Source organism: Prenolepis imparis, unplaced genomic scaffold, assembly GCF_030444845.1.
Source record: "Prenolepis imparis isolate NDT839.2.m4 unplaced genomic scaffold, iyPreImpa1.0 SCAF_8, whole genome shotgun sequence".
Lineage (NCBI taxonomy): Eukaryota > Metazoa > Arthropoda > Insecta > Hymenoptera > Formicidae > Prenolepis > Prenolepis imparis.
This window is the reverse complement of record NW_028141166.1, coordinates 11255299-11278798: the sequence shown is the minus strand read 5'-3', so window position 1 is coordinate 11278798 and position 23500 is coordinate 11255299. Positions and strand designations below refer to the sequence as shown.

The window sequence follows — 23500 nt, the reverse complement described above, 5'->3', positions numbered from 1 at the left end:
CGCTGGTATGCTGATGGTACCATCATAATGTGCATATAATGTACTGTTGAAATATATAAACGATTAATTTTTGGCTCGTTTCTAAATATTGAAAATTAAAATTTATATGGCTCGGATCCCATACGGCGCACAATAATATTACGTGAATTATACCAAAAAGTCTGTACGCTGGTATGCTGATGGTACCATCATAATGTGCATATAATGTACTCTTGAAATCTATAAACGATTAATTTTTGGCTCGTTTCTAAATATTGAAAATTAAAATTTATATGGCGCGGATCCCATACGGCGCACAATAATATTACGTGCATTACACCAAAAAGTTTGTACGCTGGTATGCTGATGGTACCATCATTATGTGCATATAATGTACTGTTGAAATATATAAACGATTAATTTTTGGCTCGTTTCTAAATATTGAAAATTAAAATTTATATGGCGCGGATCCCATACAGCGCACAATAATATTACGTGAATTATACCAAAAAGTTTGTACGCTGGAATGCTGATGGTACCATCATAATGTGCATATAATGTACTGTTGAAATATATAAAATAATAATTTTTGGCTCGTTTTAAAATATTGAAAATTAAAATTTTTAAGCCGCTGACCCCATACGGCGCTCAATAATATTACGTGAATTATACCAAAAAGTCTGTACGCTGGTATGCTGATGGTACCATCATAATGTGTATATAATGTACTCTTGAAATATATAAACTATTAATTTTTGGCTCGTTTCTAAATATTGAAAATTAATATTTATATGGCGCGGATCCCATACGGCGCACAATAATATTACGTGCATTATACCAAAAAGTTGTTACGCTGGAATGCTGATGGTACCATCATAATGTGCATATAATGTACTGTTGAATTATATAAACGATTAATTTTTGGCTCGTTTCTAAATATTGAAAATTAAAATTTATATGGCGCGGATCCCATACGGCGCACAATAATATTACGTGAATTATACCAAAAAGTCTGTACGCTGGTATGCTGATGGTACCATCATAATGTGCATATAATGTACTCTTGAAATCTATAAACGATTAATTTTTGGCTCGTTTCTAAATATTGAAAATTAATATTTTTAAGCCGCTGACCCCATACGGCGCTCAATATTATTACGTGTATTATACCAAAAAGTTGTTACGCTGGAATGCTGATGGTACCATCATAATGTGCATATAATGTACTGTTGAAATATATAAACGATTAATTTTTGCTCGTTTCTAAATATTGAAAATTAAAATTTATATGGCGCGGATCCCATACGGCGCACAATAATATTACGTGCATTACACCAAAAAGTTTGTACGCTGTTATGCTGATGGTACCATCATAATGTGCATATAATGTACTGTTGAAATATATAAACGATTAATTTTTGGCTCGTTTCTAAATATGAAAATTAAAATTTATATGGCGCGGATCCCATACAGCGCACAATTATATTACGTGAATTATACCAAAAAGTTTGTACGCTGGAATGCTGATGGTACCATCATAATGTGTATATAATGTACTCTTGAAATATATAAACGATTAATTTTTGGCTCGTTTCTAAATATTGAAAATTAAAATTTATATGGCTCGGATCCCATACGGCGCACAATAATATTACGTGAATTATACCAAAAAGTCTGTACGCTGGTATGCTGATGGTACCATCATAATGTGCATATAATGTACTCTTGAAATCTATAAACGATTAATTTTTGGCTCGTTTCTAAATATTGAAAATTAATATTTATATGGCGCGGATCCCATACGGCGCACAATATTATTACGTGAATTATACCAAAAAGTTGTTACGCTGGAATGCTGATGGTACCATCATAATGTGCATATAATGTACTGTTGAAATATATAAACGATTAATTTTTGGCTCGTTTCTAAATATTGAAAATTAAAATTTATGTGGCGCGGATCCCATACGGCGCACAATAATATTACGTGCATTATACCAAAAAGTTGTTACGCTGGAATGCTGATGGTACCATCATAATGTGCATATAATGTACTGTTGAAATATATAAAAGAATAATTTTTGGCTCGTTTTAAAATATTGAAAATTAAAATTTTTAAGCCGCTGACCCCATACGGCGCTCAATAATATTACGTGTATTATACCAAAAATTTGTTACGCTGGAATGCTGATGGTACCATCATAATGTGCATATAATGTACTGTTGAAATATATAAACGATTAATTTTTGGCTCGTTTCTAAATATTGAAAATTAAAATTTATATGGCGCGGATCCCATACGGCGCACAATAATATTACGTGAATTATACCAAAAAGTCTGTACGCTAGTATGCTGATGGTACCATCATAATGTGCATATAATGTTCTCTTGAAATCTATAAACGATTAATTTTTGGCTCGTTTCTAAATATTGAAAATTAATATTTATATGGCGCGGATCCCATACGGCGCACAATATTATTACGTGAATTATACCAAAAAGTTGTTACGCTTGAATGCTGATGGTACCATCATAATGTGCATATAATGTACTGTTGAAATATATAAACGATTAATTTTTGGCTCGTATCTAAATATTGAAAATTAAAATTTATATGGCGCGGATCCCATACGGCGCACAATATTATTACGTGAATTATACCAAAAAGTTTGTACGCTGGAATGCTGATGGTACCATCATAATGTGCATATAATGTACTGTTGAAATATATAAAATAATAATTTTTGGCTCATTTTAAAATATTGAAAATTAAAATTTTTAAGCCGCTGACCCCATATGGCGCTCAATAATATTACGTGAATTATACCAAAAAGTCTGTACTCTGGTATGCTGATGGTACCATCATAATGTGCATATAATGTACTCTTGAAATCTATAAACGATTAATTTTTGGCTCGTTTCTAAATATTGAAAATTAATATTTATATGGCGCGGATCCCATACGGCGCACAATAATATTACGTGCATTATACCAAAAAGTTGTTACGCTGGAATGCTGATGGTACCATCATAATGTGCATATAATGTACTCTTGAAATCTATAAACGATTAATTTTTGGCTCGTTTCTAAATATCGAAAATTAAAATTTATATGACGCGGATCCCATACGGCGCACAATAAAATTACGTGCATTATACCAAAAAGTTTGTACTCTGGTATGCTGATGGTACCATCATAATGTGCATATAATGTACTGTTGAAATATATAAAATAATAATTTTTGGCTCGTTTTAAAATATTGAAAATTAAAATTTTTAAGCCGCTGACCCCATACGGCGCTCAATAATATTACGTGTATTATACCAAAAAGTTGTTACGCTGGAATGCTGATGGTACCATCATATTGTGCATATAATGTACTGTTGAAATATATAAACGATTAATTTTTGGCTCGTTTCTAAATATTGAAAATTAAAATTTGTATGGCGCGTATCCCATACGGCGCACAATAATATTATGTGCATTATACCAAAAAGTCTGTACTCTGGTATGCTGATGGTATCATCATAATGTGCATATAATGTACTCTTGAAATCTATAAACGATTAATTTTTGGCTCGTTTTTAAATATTGAAAATTAATATTTATATGGCGCGGATCCCATACGGCGCACAATAAAATTACGTGCATTATACCAAAAAGTTTGTACGCTGGTATGCTGATGGTACCATCATAATGTGCATATAATGTACTCTTGAAATATATAAACGATCAATTTTTGGCTCGTTTCTAAATATCGAAAATTAAAATTTATATGGCGCGGATCCCATACGGCGCACAATAAAATTACGTGCATTATACCAAAAAGTTTGTACGCTGGTATGCTGATGGTACCATCATAATGTGCATATAATGTACTGTTGAAATATATAAAAGAATTATTTTTGGCTCGTTTTAAAATATTGAAAATTAAAATTTTTAAGCCGCTGACCCCATACGGCGCTCAATAATATTACGTGTATTATACCAAAAAGTTGTTACGCTGGAATGCTGATGGTACCATCATATTGTGCATATAATGTACTGTTGAAATATATAAACGATTAATTTTTGGCTCGTTTCTAAATATTGAAAATTAAAATTTATATGGCGCGGATCCCATACGGCGCACAATAAATTTACGTGAATTATACCAAAAAGTCTGTACGCTGGTATGCTGATGGTACCATCATAATGTGCATATAATGTACTGTTGAAATATATAAACGATTAATTTTTGGCTCGTTTCTAAATATTGAAAATTAAAATTTATATGGCGCGGATCCCATACGGCGCACAATAAAATTACGTGCATTATACCAAAAAGTTTGTACGCTGGTATGCTGATGGTACCATCATAATGTGCATATAATGTACTGTTGAAATATATAAACGATTAATTTTTGGCTCGTTTCTAAATATTGAAAATTAAAATTTATATGTCACGGATCCCATACGGCGCACAATATTATTACGTGAATTATACCAAAAAGTCTGTACGCTGGTATGCTGATGGTACCATCATAATGTGTATATAATGTACTCTTGAAATATATAAACGATTAATTTTTGGCTCGTTTCTAAATATTGAAAATTAAAATTTGTATGGCGCGTATCCCATACGGCGCACAATAATATTATGTGCATTATACCAAAAAGTCTGTACTCTGGTATGCTGATGGTATCATCATAATGTGCATATAATGTACTCTTGAAATCTATAAACGATTAATTTTTGGCTCGTTTTTAAATATTGAAAATTAATATTTATATGGCGCGGATCCCATACGGCGCACAATAAAATTACGTGCATTATACCAAAAAGTTTGTACGCTGGTATGCTGATGGTACCATCATAATGTGCATATAATGTACTCTTGAAATATATAAACGATCAATTTTTGGCTCGTTTCTAAATATCGAAAATAAAAATTTATATGGCGCGGATCCCATACGGCGCACAATAAAATTACGTGCATTATACCAAAAAGTTTGTACGCTGGTATGCTGATGGTACCATCATAATGTGCATATAATGTACTGTTGAAATATATAAAAGAATTATTTTTGGCTCGTTTTAAAATATTGAAAATTAAAATTTTTAAGCCGCTGACCCCATACGGCGCTCAATAATATTACGTGTATTATACCAAAAAGTTGTTACGCTGGAATGCTGATGGTACCATCATATTGTGCATATAATGTACTGTTGAAATATATAAACGATTAATTTTTGGCTCGTTTCTAAATATTGAAAATTAAAATTTATATGGCGCGGATCCCATACGGCGCACAATAATATTACGTGAATTATACCAAAAAGTCTGTACGCTGGTATGCTGATGGTACCATCATAATGTGCATATAATGTACTGTTGAAATATATAAACGATTAATTTTTGGCTCGTTTCTAAATATTGAAAATTAATATTTATATGGCGCGGATCCCATACGGCGCACAATAAAATTACGTGCATTATACCAAAAAGTTTGTACGCTGGTATGCTGATGGTACCATCATAATGTGCATATAATGTACTGTTGAAATATATAAACGATTAATTTTTGGCTCGTTTCTAAATATTGAAAATTAAAATTTATATGGCACGGATCCCATTCGGCGCACAATAATATTACGTGAATTATACCAAAAAGTCTGTACGCTGGTATGCTGATGGTACCATCATAATGTGCATATAATGTACTGTTGAAATATATAAACGATTAATTTTTGGCTCGTTTCTAAATATTGAAAATTAAAATTTATATGGCGCGTATCCCATACGGCGCACAATAAAATTACGTGCATTATACCAAAAAGTTTGTACGCTGGTATGCTGATGGTACCATCATAATGTGCATATAATGTACTGTTGAAATATATAAACGATTAATTTTTGGCTCGTTTCTAAATATTGAAAATTAAAATTTATATGTCACGGATCCCATTCGGCGCACAATAATATTACGTGAATTATACCAAAAAGTCTGTACGCTAGTATGCTGATGGTACCATCATAATGTGCATATAATGTACTCTTGAAATCTATAAACGATTAATTTTTGGCTCGTTTCTAAATATTGAAAATTAATATTTTTATGGCGCGGATCCCATACGGCGCACAATATTATTACGTGAATTATACCAAAAAGTTGTTACGCTGGAATGCTGATGGTACCATCATAATGTGCATATAATGTACTGTTGAAATATATAAACGATTAATTTTTGGCTCGTATCTAAATATTGAAAATTAAAATTTATATGGCGCGGATCCCATACGGCGCACAATATTATTACGTGAATTATACCAAAAAGTTTGTACGCTGGAATGCTGATGGTACCATCATAATGTGCATATAATGTACTGTTGTAATATATAAAATAATAATTTTTGGCTCGTTTTAAAATATTGAAAATTAAAATTTTTAAGCCGCTGACCCCATACGGCGCTCAATAATATTACGTGAATTATACCAAAAAGTCTGTACTCTGGTATGCTGATGGTACCATCATAATGTGCATATAATGTACTCTTGAAATCTATAAACGATTAATTTTTGGCTCGTTTCTAAATATTGAAAATTAATATTTATATGGCGCGGATCCCTTACGGCGCACAATAATATTACGTGCATTATACCAAAAAGTTGTTACGCTGGAATGCTGATGGTACCATCATAATGTGTATATAATGTACTCTTGAAATATATAAACGATCAATTTTTGGCTCGTTTCTAAATATCGAAAATTTAAATTTATATGACGCGGATCCCATACGGCGCACAATAAAATTACGTGCATTATACCAAAAAGTTTGTACGCTGGTATGCTGATGGTACCATCATAATGTGCATATAATGTACTGTTGAAATATATAAACGATTAATTTTTGGCTCGTTTCTAAATATTGAAAATTAAAATTTATATGGCGCGGATCCCATACGGCGCACAATATTATTACGTGAATTATACCAAAAAGTTTGTACGCAGGAATGCTGATGGTACCATCATAATGTGCATATAATGTACTGTTAAATATATAAAAGATTAATTTTTGGCTCGTTTTAAAATATTGAAAATTAAAATTTTTAAGCGGCTGTTCCAATACGGCGCACAATTATATTACGTGTATTATACCAAAAAGTTTGTACGCTGGTATGCTGATGGTACCATCATAATGTGCATATAATGTAGTGTTGAAATATATATAAGATTAATTTTTGGCTCGTTTCTAAATATTAAAAATTAAAATTTTTTAACCGCGGACCCCGTACAGTGCGAATTCATTTTACGTATATTAGAACAAAAAGGTTGTACTCTGGTATGCTTATGGTATCAAAATAATCTGCAAACATTACACTTTTGAAATATATAAAAGATTAATTTTTTGCTTATTTTAAAATATTAAAAATCGATACTTTATAGCTGCGAACCCATTAAACTTAGATTCATATTTTGTGTATTAAATAAAAAAATTTGTAGGCTTGAATCTATTTGGTACAGTAATAATCTGCATATAATGTACTATTAAAAAAAACAATCAATTAATTTTTGTTTCTCTTTAAAATATTAAAAATCGATACTTTTTTATCGTGAACCCTGTATAACGAAGAAATATACTATGTGTATTAAACGAAATAATTTGTACCCTCGAATCTGTTTAGTATAAAAGCAATCTGTATAAAATGTACTATTAAAAAAAACAATCAATTAATTTTTGGCTCTTTTTAAAATATTAAAAATTGATACTTTTTTAACGCGAACCTTATATAAAGCAGAATTATATTATGTGTATTAAACGAAAAAATTTGTAAGCTCGAATATATTTGGTATAAAAGTAATCTGCATAAAATGTACTATTAATAAGAACAAGCGATGAATTTTTGTCTCTTATTGAAATATTAAAAATGTATACTTTATTGCCGCGGACCTATAAAACTCAGACTTATATTATGTGTATTATATAAAAAAAACTTGTCAGCTCGAATCTGTTTGGTATAAAAGTAATCTGCATACAATGTTGAACTATTAACAAAAAACAAGCGATGAATTTTTTTCTTTTTTAGTATATTTAAAGATAAAACTTTGTAGCCGCGAACCCTACACTGCGCAGACTTATATTATGTATATTATATAAAATAATTTGCATGCTCGTATTTATTTAATATAAAGAACCAATATAATTTATTGCTTGTTTTTTTCAATAGTACGTTGTTTGCAGATTATTTTTATACTAAATAGATACGAGCGTGCAAATTCTTTTATTTGATATATAATAAAAGTTTGCGCCATATAGGATCCGCTGCTACAAAATATCGATTTTTGATATTCGAAGAATAGGCAAAAATTTATTGCTTGTATATTTCGATAATACATTGTATTATATATATAAAAGTTATATCTGCACACAATGAAATATATTATTCGAGTTTTAAGTAGTAAACATATTATTTGTAATATTATTTATAACATTTTTAATTTTTATAACATATTTTTATTTTAAAATTTAATTAGCAAATTAACGCTTTAATTATCTGATTTCTGTCCAAAAATGTTAATCAAATTTAAACAAACTTTATATAAAAATATCATTTTTATAATATCATTCTTTTTAATATAAAATTGAAGAATGGCGCGCGCGTAGCGCGCGCTTGTGTTGTTCTAGTTTTTATAAATAAGAATAATCTGATTTTGTACTATAATCAATTATATAATACATACTCTACATTTACTCTATATATCTTTATCAATGAAAGAAACATTCATATTTCACAACCTTTTTAATGGACAATTAATTTTTTTCTTCTTTTTATTGCGTAAAAGTAGCCAAGACTTGAAGATTAATCGCATTATTTGTTATTTCTTATTTCAGAGTAGCGGCCAGAGTGGTGTATGGACAGTAAGCGTGATTATACTGTCGATTGGCACTTGGGTGGGCAGAGTCGGGCCACGTCCAGCGGATGGGGAGCTCGCGCTCCTGACATCGCCGCGTGAGCGATTGGACACCGTTCGGCAGGTTCTTTCCGAGGTGCCTTTGATCGACGGCCACAATGACTTACCGTGGAACATCCGCAATTTCCTGCACAATCAACTGGCGGACTTCGACTTTGACAGAGACTTGCGTCAAGTCGCGCCCTGGAGCAAAAGCGCTTGGAGTCAAACCGATCTGGTCAGATTGCGGGAAGGCATGGTGGGCGGTCAGGTAATTACTATAAACATGATTGAACATTGCAGTTTTTAATATTCAATATTAAATGTCTTGACAATAAAAAAATTTGAGTTAATATTAAAAAAAAGAAGTATGATTATTATTATAAAAATTAAAATAAGTGATCGAAATTTCTTTAATATAAATATTTAATTTAAAGCATTATCATACTTGATAATCTTTGTTAATATTAATCTGGCAGCATTAGCGCCCGTGTAATTTAAGAAACGAATTATATCACTGTGCAATGTAATAAGCAATTTAGGATTATCGATCATTTTCCGGAAGCTATGCTAGAGATGACTGCTAGAGACGGGTTTTGGGTGTCGGCAATATTATGAGCGTGACGGATTGAATGCATCGATTATCGTCGCATACGAGCACTCAAGAGCTCGTTAGGTCTGAATGATGCGAGCATTAAGCGCGTGTCATGCTCGCACACACATACACATATACACTCATACATACATGTACATACATATGGCCCAATATACATATATAGTGATCTAATGCGTCTCCTGGCGCCAGAATATTGTCGATACTATTTTTAGCCATTTCGATAATACACTGCAATTTCATATGGGATATTACTTTTTCTTTGAATTATATTATTATTTTTTATTTAGGTTTCTTTTTTAAATAAGATTAAACGTTCTTTAACTTTCACATCATTTACATTCTGACATCAAGTGAAAACATTATTGCATAGCAATATTAAAACTGCATTCTTTTGCACATTTTTTCTATTATATAATATATATTTATAAAATGTATTATATGTATAATATATAGTCCAAATTATTTTCGTTTTTAATTAACGATCTGTCAACCTACGATTAAAAAGTAAAATAATATATTTAAAATTTTTAAATATGCATTCTACAACACACTTTTCTTAATATGTTTTTATCGATTCTCTTTAAATATGTCAAAAAGAAATATGCTGTGTGTGACAATTCTTTTCGACAATTATTTATAACAATTTGTTGAAAATAAAATGCAAGAAAGTAAATGTCCTGTAGTTCGTTTTCTTAGAAAAACCTATAAGTAATATAACATCATGTAAATTTTTTTTTTTTTTTTTCAGTTTTGGGCCGCCTACGTTCCATGCGATTCTCAGCATCTTAACGCGGTCCAGTTGACTCTAGAACAGGTAGATCTCATTAAAAGACTCATAGAAAAATATTCCCAGCACATGCAGTTCGCTGCATCGACGAGGGGTGAGTATTGTTCGCCGTAATGGCGAAACATATAGAACAGAACGTAAAAGCAGCCGTTCTACAGAAAATAATTTGACGCAATCGACAACTTTATTCAACTATATTTCTAATTTCTAGAGATTTTGGAAGCTCACGGGCGAGGTAGAATAGCCTCCCTGATTGGAGTGGAGGGTGGGCATAGTCTAGGAAGTAGTTTAGCCGTTTTAAGAACGCTCTACCAGTTGGGTGTACGATACCTCACGCTGACACACACTTGCAACACACCGTGGGCGAGAAGTTCGTCGGTAGAAGACGACGACGGAGATGGTAAATTGAACGCGAGTTTGAAATAAACATCCTTTTCAGAATTAGCGGAGCTAAAACTCGCGAACTTAATCTCATAAACACTCCCAACTACTTAAGATATCAAACAAAAGTTTGGTGGAAATTTAAAATATTTCTCTCTACTTGTACATTTTCTCTCTTTCTCTTCTAATTTATGAAATATATTTCAACTTTTATTTCACGTGAAATCTATTAAAATATTTTTCTACTTAATGAAAAAATGATTATATATTGAAATAAAGATTAGATAGTATATATGATAATTATTTTGTATTAATAATATTTAACTGATTTCTCGGAGAGATGTATATCACAACTTTTTTCATGTATAATTTCACAAAAAACACACATAAAGAACGAAATAACTTTGATATATTTTCCAGGCGGAGGTCTGACGACATTCGGCAAAGCGGTAGTTCAAGAAATGAATAGGCTTGGAATGTTGATAGACCTCAGCCACACTGCGAGGGCGACCATGAGAGATGCTCTTAGGGTCAGTAGAGCGCCGCTCATTTTTTCACACTCTTCAGCGTTCGCCATTTGTAATTCCTCTAGAAATGTGCCAGACGACATTCTTAAGCAGCTGGTAAGTATACAGACATTTCTACAATCCATAAAATTCATTCTTCATTACTTTTATTTTCTCTCTATTTTTTTTAAATTGCCTAGCTTCTTATAAAGGAAATAGAAAAGAAATTTTTCGATTACGATATAGCTTACAAAAACTCAAAATTATATAAAAATTATTATACTGTAATTTATACTTTTCATATAAAATTGTTTGTACAATAATAGCATTAATAATTGTATAAGAATGATGAATTTCTCATCGGAAATTTTTCTTGCGTCAAAATTCGCACCTCGTAGACGCAAAGTTAAATTGGCGACACAAAAAAAGAACAATACAACGTGACGAAGATAAAATTTAAAATTCTTTTTGCTAGTTCTATTTTTTTCTCTCTCTCTCTCTCTCTCTCTTTTTGGACGGGTAATTATCCCAAAGCAACGGCCAAAGTTTGAGTAGCAGCATGAAACATTTACTAGCAACGATTTCGTTCTCTATTGTCGAGTTTTGTGCCTCATTAAGAAACGCTCGGCTTGCCTCGGCTCGTTACGAGGCGAATTATCAAAGTCGAAAATTAACGGCACCGAGTCGATGGTATGGAATACGATACCATGTTAACGAGGTCTCCTTTCTCGTCGATTTTCTATCGATCCCTCTGTCGTTTCGTACTCGTTTCGTTTCCGGGGCAAAGGTACAACCAAGTTACAGCTTTCCCTGTGCACCGACGGAAAATTAGGTGTTACACAAGCTTTCATCGGGCTGGACTGGCTTGAAATTCCCGGTGCGGCAGCGCGAAACACGTTCAAATCGTGGAACGTTGGAATTACGGGCTCTTCTTTATACCATCACGTACTTGTTTCCAGGCTGATAACGGCGGGCTGGTGATGGTCACGTTTTACAATTATTTCGTGAAATGCGGACCTCAAGCCAGTGTCTCGGACGTGGCTGAGCACATATATTACATTAGAAACCTGATCGGCGTGGACCATATCGGAGTCGGCGGGGATTTCGACGGCATCAACAAGTATGTCGAAGAGGCGAATTAATTAATGAGAGAATAATTTCGAAATAAATGTCAAATATCATATCTCTGATCCCCTCGAACAATTTGCATGTAATAGTGCTTCAACAAAAATTATTTAACCCGGAATTCAATTGTCAAAGTACAACAATCATAGAATTCTTCGATGGAGAAAGCTAATCTTTTATCTACAGAGTAATTTTTAAATGAATTGTGTTTAGTGTAATTTTTTATAATTGATAAGCTGTTTTAAAAAAACATATAATTTCGTATAAAAGATTTTTTCCTTCATAGAACCCCTCGTGGTCTTGAAGACGTCTCGAAATATCCCGAACTGTTCTCCGAACTTCTCCGTAGCGGCAAATGGAATGTACTTGACCTAAAGAAAGTCGCCGGCTTGAATTTATTACGAGTTCTCACACAGGTTAGAGTCAATTAAGGTCTGAGGTACAGTTGTATATGCATGCCGTGGCGTTCTGACGTGCCTTAATACCATCATAATTCTGTCGTAGCAATGCATGCCGCTACGTCTCACTGCATTACACGATTACACAATGTTTCTCAGTGATCATAAATTGTTTTCCATAAATATTTGGCAAAAGGCAAGACTGATGATAACAAATTTTCATCGCGCGATGTGCTTATCATTACTATTTCTCTTTTACTGTTCATCCGTAATAATCTTTAGCAATAAAAAATAGAACGAGAAATAATATTTTTTAAAATAAATGTCTAAATGTAAATAATGATAGTTTTATAAAATATTATAGGTATTAATATTATATGAATAATTAATGTCAATACTGTTGCACCAGGTAGAACGTGTGAGGGATGACATGAGGACAGCTGGAATTACGCCGTCCGAGGAGTATCTTTCAGATTCGCCGGACACGATCGGCAATTGCGCCCTGGATATTAATTCCGTGCAGAGGGTCACGGAAGTCTGATCGATCGGTTACTCGACGACATGCAAATTATCTTACGTGTGCACGCGCCGTTCCGCGTAGATTGGTACGGTCAAGTGCTATCCGGCCGCAACCGGGGTACACGATAGCGCCAGCTCAAAGCGAAAATTCAATTATCTCGATTACACCTGTATGCTCGCAAAAGTTCTTCGAACCTCGTGTGCGGATGCTCAATTAAACATCGTCGACATTTGCAAAGGCTCAAAATAAACCTACCTCGATACCTGTCTTACAAAGGCGACGAGCAACCACTATCGATTATGTTTTATTTAAAAAAATATCGCATTCTCACGCGATATATAATGAGATGTAGTCAGAAAGATTACATTGTTAGCAAATATTTCTTATTAACAAGGATTTTTTATAAATTCATAGCCTTTCATCTACGAAAATTAAAGGTAAATTTAATAATTTGATATTAATTATTATTTGACTGGATATAATTTTTTTTTCAATGCTTAAATTATGCCTTTTTTAGCGGCTACAACTATAAAATTCACAAATTAGATAATTAATTTTAAAATAATCTACTTGTCGCCGTAAAACTATCTATAACACACAGACAGTCTTTTCTATTCAGTACCAGTACCGCGGTACTAATAAATCGTTAACATGCTGATCATTTTACTTTAAGATATTTACTATTCTACTGTGAGTCTTCACGATCATGTAAATATCTGAACGGTAAGCGGAACGCCATCCAATAATTCGCGTGAAGAGAAAGCGTCATCGCGACTGAACTTTCTGAACTTTGATGTCTTCCTCTCTTGGAAACGATCGTAATATGTGTGTGAAACTATGAACCCCGGCTGTATACCTTTCAACGTCTTCCTTCCCCTCATTGCACCGACAAAAACACGTACTCCATAAGGTGTTTATAGAAGAAGTGTTTATAGAAGAAGGAATCGACGCGTCGTGTTTCTACGAGCAGCTTCATAAAATTTAACAAAATTCTCTGTGAAATTTTTTTTGCATATATAGATATTTTTTATTTACCGTAGCTTAATCTTAAAATCTGTCTCCATTTAACAAATCACACTACATTATTTCGAAAATTTTATTTATATTTACATTTCTACATGATATAGATTTTTTTTTTTAAACATCGAAACTTAATTTTGTTCAACAAATCATATATTATTTAAGAAATTTTATTTATATTTTTAGAAAAAATCTAATTATGATATCGTTTGTCTTTAAAATATTTAAAATATCTCATACTTTTTCATGTTTATGTATAGGATTGCATTTTTATAAATTTTAATTTTGGAGTCACTTAAATGACTCCGCAATTTTGAATTAATACGTAAAACTTGTTGTCTGGTATTCGAATATTTAATCTTTTCTTGCAATTATTTTAGAAATATATATGTATATAATTTGAAAATTAATATATTTGAGGATCAGTTTATATACCAACATTATCTCGACAATTCTCTGAAAATCATAAAGGTACCAAAAAAAACGCAATACTCCTAAATGATTGAAATCGCCGATGAATGTAAATTATATAATTCCGTATCTGCTAGTCTTAAACTTAAACTTGCACATATCAAAAAGTCACGAGATGTTACAACTACTCTGTATTTTGTACAGCGAGAGCCATTCTAGTTTTGCACAAATTTCGCTTCGTATGAGAAGAGAGACAACGCTCGGAGTGATATTTATTAAATCATCAAGAAGCACACATGGAATCTGACATATATTGCTCGCAGTGACAAGTGTCGATGAGTACTTGATTGATATGAACGTACGTGTTTTTCGACGCATTATATCGAATATGTTGCGATCTACCGTTGAAGGTAGTCTTCTTGATCAAAGCATCATCTAAAGTCTTCGACGGGATGTTTGAGATTGCCTGAAACGATTGACGAATGTCATGGACAAAGTCGTTTTTTTTTTTTCTTTTTCGTCAATTCGTTTCTGGAAATTTCACATATCGCCGTCCACCTATCTGTGTCTCGTGTGCACTTATTATATAATTCGCGCAGGACGAATCCTCGATTGGAATCGTGCGTGAGGATTTCGAGTCGGATACTCGACATATACAAGGAATTAATCAACTTGCGCGGATTATACCTCACTCCGCCATTGGAGGTAGGCGATAAATTATAGGATATTAAAAGTTTCCGTTGTATCTCTCGAATGAATTCTATATGAATAAATGTTTCTATTGTAAGTGTGTTTGCTATATTTCTTTCTTTCCGATACACGTATAGGCCAAAATATTTAATAAGTATATATATATAAACATGTTTGAGTGATTTCTGTTATCGAATAATACAGTAATTTTTAATTCAAGATCGACATCATGCATTTAATATTTTTATAATATTAAAGGAAAGATTTTATATTATACTTACGTTTAATTAATTATATATCAGAAAGAGCATAATTTATTGAATAGGTTAAATATGTGCATCAAATGAAAGATATGCAGAAATTATGTAAAATAAACTTAATTTTATTAGCCAATTGCGATATTATCTTACAAAAAAAATGACGTATCATACATCTTCTTAATAACGTATAATAATTACATAAGGAAATGATGATCAATGCGGTAATGTAAAAAAACAATGATATTATTTTATATATATATCTATATATATAATATATACAAAATATAAAATATTCGATAGGCACAATTGCTAACCGTTAATATGGCTAAAACTTATGTCTAATGTTGAAATGAAGAGAATGTTATTTACAGACGATTCACAAGGTACACATTGATCTACGCTGACTGATACTTCAACACATCAGAGACGATCTCAGCCACTGTAAGCAATTTAATATATTTTTAGTTTATATATACATATAACATGTATAAACATATAGAGAAACAGCAGATGTTATATATTCTTTTTAAAATGTCTATGTACCTCTGATAAACTTAATTTTATCGTTCCATTTTGTAAAGGATCCTTGCTCTCGAAAATTCCTAAGTAAATGTAAAAGTAATTTTCATTAATACGAATTATCTGAGAGCGCATGCGAATAAACTAGAAGGGTTTCTCATAATCTAGCATCTGAAAACGTACCAAATGCGTCGCTCAAATGTAATATCGCCGAAACGAAGTCGCCGAATCGAAGAGTTCCGTCTTTCCTCATGTATCGAAGAATCAAGATGGATAATACGTCCGTATTTAATTGGAAACCTAAGATAGAGAAGTCTTCGTTGTACATGAGCAAGTAAAATAGAATGTTTTCTCCACACACAGCACGTGTATGTATATTACATTTTTTTTCTCTTACGTACCAACTTCCAACAGTGCATCTCGTAGTCTCTCCGCTTTGAGTATACCCGTCTTTTCCTTCGTGTGATTCTTAAATGCAGCTTGCCAGTACTTTAAACTGCACATTAGATCCTTAAAGTCGTTGAACTTTAGTCGACCGCTTCCGGAACTCTGTTTATCGACGTAGAAATTATAAGGAAAAAATATTACTCTTATCACGTACCTTATCATTCAAATATATGATGAATCGATAGATAAAATTTTTTATCTAAAATTCTGATAAAATATACTCGATTTGTACACTCATTTTATTCAATTATTTGAGCATATAATATTTTAATGATATCAAATATTTATCAAATACATCTATAGATAAATTACACATTTACATTTTATATAGCATTGAGAAAAATGTTTGAAATAAATTGAAAATAATTTCTAAGAAATTCACTTGAGTTAAATTTTTATCGAAAGGATACATCCATAGTTAGTACTACTTGCCGACAGACTTCCATACAGGCACAACTTTTGATGTAGTCTGAAAATTCAAGAGGAAAACGCTTATCTAGATTGACATTGCACTTTATTTTAGTGCATTTTGCTTAATAAAACTTTCTATATCTTTTAAGATGGACAGAGAGAAACGATGAATTGCGTACCATTCGGTAAACAGGCTTCTAGAAGCTCCTGCAATTCGAAAGCGTTTACGGTTCTATGTTCGTCGGCAAGCTGTAAAAATACGGCTTCGTATTGAGAGAAACCTTTGCCTTCTAGTGGAGGCGCCTTGACAATTGCCGATTTCATTAAGGATGGCGGTGTGTCTAATAATCTAAGATATAAAAAAATTGTACATGAATATAAAAAAATTTTATCAATCATTCTTTAATTTTAAATGTAAAAATTCTAAATGTTCGAGATATCGTATAAAAATTATTTAATAACAATAAAATATTTATATAATGTATAAATACCATAAAAATTGTAAAGAAGAACAAAAAGAAAAACTAATCGAAAATACTCAGATAGCAAATAAATTTTCGCGGATAAAATTTTCGATTTATTGCATTTCACAAAAGTGCGTATGCCTCGGAGAGACGACTTAAATGCGTTCTTTGAAATATGATCGAAAGAAGATGTTAAAACCATAATTGAAGGTGAACGAGAGTCGTATAACATATGCTTGCATAAGTTAATATATGCTGTACGTTAAATGCACCGACTCGGCCATACGATCCTTTGTGAAAGCATATATGACATCGGTAAATGCGCGCATGTACCTACTTGAGTTTTAGAGGCTTACTACTGTAGACTCGTAACGTAAAACTCGTTTCTTGAGTCGGCTCGAAGGTCGTAGGTACCAACAAGTAACCACCCTGCTCGAGCTGACACCTGTGGCTCACCTGCCGACTATTCGTGTACTGGGAATTAACTAAGGACTTGTTTTTCTTAAAAAACTGTTTGTTTATCGACTCGGTACTGTTTTTCGGCAACGTGTACGCTGTGAAGCCGATCACCTTAAAACGGCGAAAGTTTGATGAGTTTATCTGATAAGGGAACACGTTAACCATACGATTTTCGTAAGTAAAGACTTCTTACTTTTGGCTCCATGATAGAATGCTGATTCAACGAAACGATAACTTCTTCCATCTCACTTAGAATAAGATGCAATTGTGGATTTATATGAAAGGTTTCTATAAAATATTATTGTACTTATTTTATATATAGATATTCTATATACAACTTGATTAAATTTTTGAAGTAAATAAGATTATAATCAAACCTTGATTATTTCGGCATCCTCCTGCGGTGACGCCTCTTCTCCAGCTTCCCTGATATAATTTCATTTGCCAAGTGTGTTTGCTGTGTAACGATGGTTCGTCTCTCGAAGTTTCAGCATCTAGATGCACTACTTCCAGATGAGTGAATGTCTTAACGAAATCGGAATATGATATCCTGGAAGCCGTAAAAAATACATAAAAATTTAATTTAGAGAAATCTATGTATATACTCGAGATATTTCATTCTAAAAAAAGGTTTCTGCAAGTTATATATCTAAAATAAAAGATGACGCATATAAATTCTTCATATCGTATAACTTTAATTAATCTTCTGATATCATATATCATTTGCAATATAATTTATAAATTATAATTTTTCGCTTATTTACCAAAATTCTCCTTCAGCCATATTTCTCACAGCTAATCGTTCCCTTTCCATTACAGGTACTTCGTCCCATTCCAAGCCACCTCTCGCCCAGGCACCAACATATTCTCCACCAGGTCCAAGGGGATTCCTCAATTTTACTAATTGCACAGCTTCCCCTCCGAATGTCTCTACCTATACAACATCAGGATCAATATATGTATATCTTCTTTTCTTAAATATCTTTTATTGTCGCTCTTATTTCTATAATTTATGCTGATGGAGAATACGATTGCCATCGATATACTAACCCTTTCAATAGCATACAATCTATAATTGATTCCCATTTGTATGCCATTAGCGAGCTTCTCCGTGCTGGCACGTATCTACGATAAAAGTACGCGCGTGAGCAAAGTGTTGAGAAGAACCTGTGCTCCATATTTGAAACGCCTTCTACCTGTTGCTGTTGATTATTATTTACTGTACACGTGATGAGAGACGTCATGTCCAGAAGTTTCGATAATGCTCGTCCGCAGGCTGTGGGATCCTGACGAATCGCGATGCTTTCGGTAATACCACCCGTGAGATCGGACAAACCATCCAGCAATGTGCCGTATTTGAGCGCCTCGTAAGAACCGTGAAGTCTAAAAATAATTTTAATGACACATCAAAATTATTTTATAAGTTGAAATGTAGCAATTTATGTCACTTGCAACGCTGGTAATCGTTGTAAATAACTGGAATTTCACGTCAGTAGTTGCATACTCAATAGAATATGTCAGAAGAATATTAAATGCTCTCCTAAAGCAATTTTTATACAAAATAAAATCTAAATATTTCTTGAGATTAAATATTTACAGAATATCTACACAATTGTTGAGAATTTTATAACACTCGAGAGTTCGCTAAATAATTTAGTCCATACTTAATCTTTCCTTTTCAGGTGTGTTACTTATTGTTAGACCACCTAAGACGTTGTTATAAATGATTGGCTACATAAATAAATTACAGAAAAATATTTGTCGATCTTCAGTAATAAATGATGTGCATTAATCATAATAAAATTGCCATCGTTTATCAGCCGTGAATATATTGTGACGGTAAGATTGATCGGTATTTTCTCACACTACGTACTTATGGAGAAAACGCGATGTGGACTTTCTTAATCGCTGGATGAGGGAAAGCGGATGGATAGAATTTTTTTTCATCTGTGACCTCTCTGATGCTGACAAGGTATACACTACGCACTATTATGGACTGTTTTATACAGACTGGTACCGCTTTCATCAAATCAATCTTCGGTAAATTGGAGTCTAAATATGGCGATATCGTATTCAACTTTCAACTAAAAATATTTACATACACTTGTTGACTGAAAATTTTATCTAAGAGTAAATTGCTAACATAATTTCTCTGTTAGTATTATAAATATTTCCAGCAAATATCCAACGTAATTTAATCAATCGATGATAAAATATCACACTCAGACGTTCATACTTAAGAAATGTAATGACTTTTATATATACACATCCAGTGAAAAACAATATTCAGTGAAATTTCTCGATTTTTATTCTCATTTATGGCAAACTTAAAATATATCTCGATGCTCGATACTGTTAAATATTATTTTTATTTCACATATATAATAGATTATTATATTTAATATCTATTTACAATTCTCATATAATAGACATGAAAAAAAGAGTACATTTTTTTAGCGAATTATGTATATTTATATCGTACAACGAATATACTTGTACTAAAAAATGCATTCTGAGCAATATTCTATGCGGAAAAAACTCGAAGAGGAATATAATTTTATTGACTTTTTGCAGTCTCTGTTATCGGAATAATCTCTTGTAACGATAACGAAGCTTTCAATATAAAATCCGATGAAACGTGTAATTGGTATTTTATGCGAGATCATTCCTGACCTATACAACGCGCGAATAAAAAAAAGGATGGAATGGTAAAGAGAGGAGAGCAAGAAAAAGGTCATGAAGATCCTCGGCGGAGCAGTCGAAACTCGAAGTAGAATCAAGGGAATAGAGACGATATTATCTTCCTTGCATGTGCCGTTTCTGCAGGAATTAGCATTCCGGAGATAACGGAGCTCGCGCTTCCTTCCAGACATCGTCGACGCCTCTTCTTTATTAACGCACGTGCGGTTTGCGCACAATTCGAACCAATCTGGAAACCGTAACCATTCACACGCACGATCGAGGCGTGTTACCTGGGTATTTTCCCAAGGAAAATATACGTAACACCTATGGAAGAATATTCTGATCGCATAAATGGATCGGTATTACAATCAACTCGCTTTTCTCTACCTCATAAAATTGTAAAGTCAGCAAAGTTTGTTATCCAAATGATTGATTATACATTAAAGAAAATAATTACCAAACAATTGATCGAAGGTATATCAATCATGATCATAAATCATCATAAATACAATAAATAGTAAATATATGATACATGATGCAAAACAAATTTAATTATTGTTATGTGTGTGTGTGTGTGTAATAAAACAGAATAACAATTTAATTATTATGAAACATTCTCATAAATATTATGCAATAAATTTTTGATAATTAAATACACTCATCAAGAGATCAAAGAAATGAACAAAAAATTCAAAGAACAAAAATTCTTCAAGAAATCTGGAATCTGAGGATAGGAAAATATGAGAATTTTCTTAATCCCTATGAAATATAATTGCGATTAATGTAATCACGATTAAATCAATTCTGACAATAATTTAGATTGAAGATCTAAATTCGCAGAATCACATTCGAGAATCGATTAAAAATTACTGATCGAACTAAAAGCGATGCTACGTCGTTCGACACCTTGTGTTCGATTTGATACAAATCTGAAGAACGTATCATCGGAAACGCCGCTAATTGCTCAACAAACCGACCGAAGTATTCACCTTTGGCAAATGTGGAGAATCAACATGAACAAGGCTTCCGCGGAGAGGTCATCGTACCTTCTGAAGGCGCTACACCGCGGTCGCTATGTAACTTCACTGCTGTCACTTTGTTACTCAACGGTTAGCAGTACGCTTGCCTGTTGATGCACTTCCGTTCCGCGTTTGTCTAACGGAGCGATGCAATCATACGCATGTATGTACTACGCAACGTCATTGTCACTCTTGCTTCGCTCCATTACCAATCACTACGTCATAATCGTCGATCGTTTTTCGTTATTACTACGTACTCGTTGCATCTTACTCACAGCAGCAAGTTTTCAAGATTGTTGCGTGACTAGATAATAATGTAAAATTGCTTATCTCTCGCTCATACGAAATTAAAGTTTAAAAGGAAGCTTAGATAATCTATCCTCTTTTATGCTTTATTAATTATACATTTATATAATAATAAATATATATATAAAATATTTTATACCTTTAATAATTGATTCACTTTCTTTTCTTTATAAAAAGTTTAAAAAGTCTCAGAATTTATATTTTATTACATTTATAATGAATTGAATAAACTGATTAATAAAAGGGTGCTAATATACATATAGTAATTGCATTAACACTTGAATGTGAAAAATAATTATACATTTATATAATAATAAATATATATATATAATATTATATATCTTTAATAATTGATTCACTTTCTTTTCTTTATAAAAAGTTTAAAAGGTCTCAGAATTTATATTTTATTACATTTATAATGAATTAAATAAACTGATTAATAAAAGGGTGCTAATATATTGTAATTGCATTAGCACTTGAATGTGAAAAATAATACGCGGCAAAACAAAGATTCATAAATGAGAAGCAGTATAATAATTAAAAACAGGAAGCGCGCGATATACTCTTGGTAAAAACCAAAAAATGACAGCAAAATGTTGGTCGACCGGTTACAAACATGCTATGTATCTACGATCGAGATGAATATCGCTAATTGGACAAGTAGTCGTATTACGCATTTCGCGACACGCGCTTTTAACCGGTGATTGTAAATTTCATTTCTCGATCGACAGCCTCTCGCGTTCGCGCCTACTATTGGCCGGCCGGACCAAACTCGGTCTATTTTCCCTTACATAAGTATCTCCGGCGTATCTCCGTCGCGTAGAAAGCGGCGAGAGGTGACTCGACTCTCTCAGTAAATCTAGCGTGCATGACTCGGCATGATTTTAATATATACGAACATGCGAACGACGAACAGATCTTAATGATATCAAGTTTCGAATCAAATGGATCCGTAATAATCGTCGTCCGCGCCGGAGAGCATCATCCACCTTCGGAATATCATGTGTTTTCGCGGTCGTTTCGCGTGGATACGACTGCGTGGACCGTGTGGTCACCGGTGCACTGACCTCCGATCCATTGCTGGCAAGTAGTAGTGATACCGACTACTTGCCGAGTGAAAGTATCCGGAGCCTGTGTGTTTGCCTATATAACGTATGTACCGCGAGTCACGCATGTTCAGCACGTACAGCCAAATATCTCTGCCTGATTTCTTTTCAGGTCGAATGTCTTCGATGCGAGTTAAAAAGCCGACGAAACGTTTATCGAGAACCATCGCGGAAATTTGCTATTATATTATATGTATATTGCATATGTAGGTACATATGTACCTACGTATTAATAGAGTTTGATGGGAGAATTTAATTATTTTTATATAAATACATTTTTTACAAGAATAAAATGTTATAAAATAGTAAATGTACACTTTTAACAGGTGGAAAGTTAGATTCAGAAAGGCTAAGAGTTCACTTTTTTATCTTAATTTATTAATCGTTAATAATAATATTTATTCTTACGTAAGAAAGGAATATAAAACTAGTTTATATTAAACAGAATAAGTATGGT

The 23500-nt window shown here is 32.7% G+C and overlaps 2 protein-coding genes across 3 annotated transcripts in view; one reads left to right on the top strand and one right to left on the bottom strand.

The window, feature by feature from the left end:
- LOC145939407 (dipeptidase 1) overlaps positions 1-15467 on the top strand; it is a 167235-nt gene extending 151768 nt beyond the window's left edge. For both annotated transcript variants that reach the window (XM_083043690.1, XM_083043689.1), the window contains 7 exons: positions 8858-9187; positions 10281-10413; positions 10531-10719; positions 11121-11323; positions 12166-12326; positions 12618-12747; positions 13139-15467. In XM_083043690.1, the coding sequence (XP_082899816.1) occupies positions 8858-9187; positions 10281-10413; positions 10531-10719; positions 11121-11323; positions 12166-12326; positions 12618-12747; positions 13139-13270 (1278 nt within the window). In that variant the 3' untranslated portion in view covers positions 13271-15467. The remainder of the gene's footprint in view (positions 1-8857; positions 9188-10280; positions 10414-10530; positions 10720-11120; positions 11324-12165; positions 12327-12617; positions 12748-13138) is intronic.
- Positions 15468-15767: 300 nt separating this feature from the next.
- Positions 15768-23500, bottom strand: part of Calpc (calpain C) — a 33002-nt gene continuing 25269 nt past the window's right edge. Inside the window, exons 5-16 of the mRNA XM_083044058.1 lie at positions 19127-19313; positions 18981-19055; positions 18695-18864; positions 18308-18480; positions 18124-18218; positions 17809-18041; positions 17187-17356; positions 17007-17065; positions 16551-16698; positions 16333-16449; positions 16174-16232; positions 15768-16069 (exon numbers count right to left, since the gene is read on the bottom strand). Of these exons, the coding sequence (XP_082900184.1) occupies positions 16043-16069; positions 16174-16232; positions 16333-16449; positions 16551-16698; positions 17007-17065; positions 17187-17356; positions 17809-18041; positions 18124-18218; positions 18308-18480; positions 18695-18864; positions 18981-19055; positions 19127-19313 (1513 nt within the window). The 3' untranslated portion in view covers positions 15768-16042. The remainder of the gene's footprint in view (positions 16070-16173; positions 16233-16332; positions 16450-16550; positions 16699-17006; positions 17066-17186; positions 17357-17808; positions 18042-18123; positions 18219-18307; positions 18481-18694; positions 18865-18980; positions 19056-19126; positions 19314-23500) is intronic.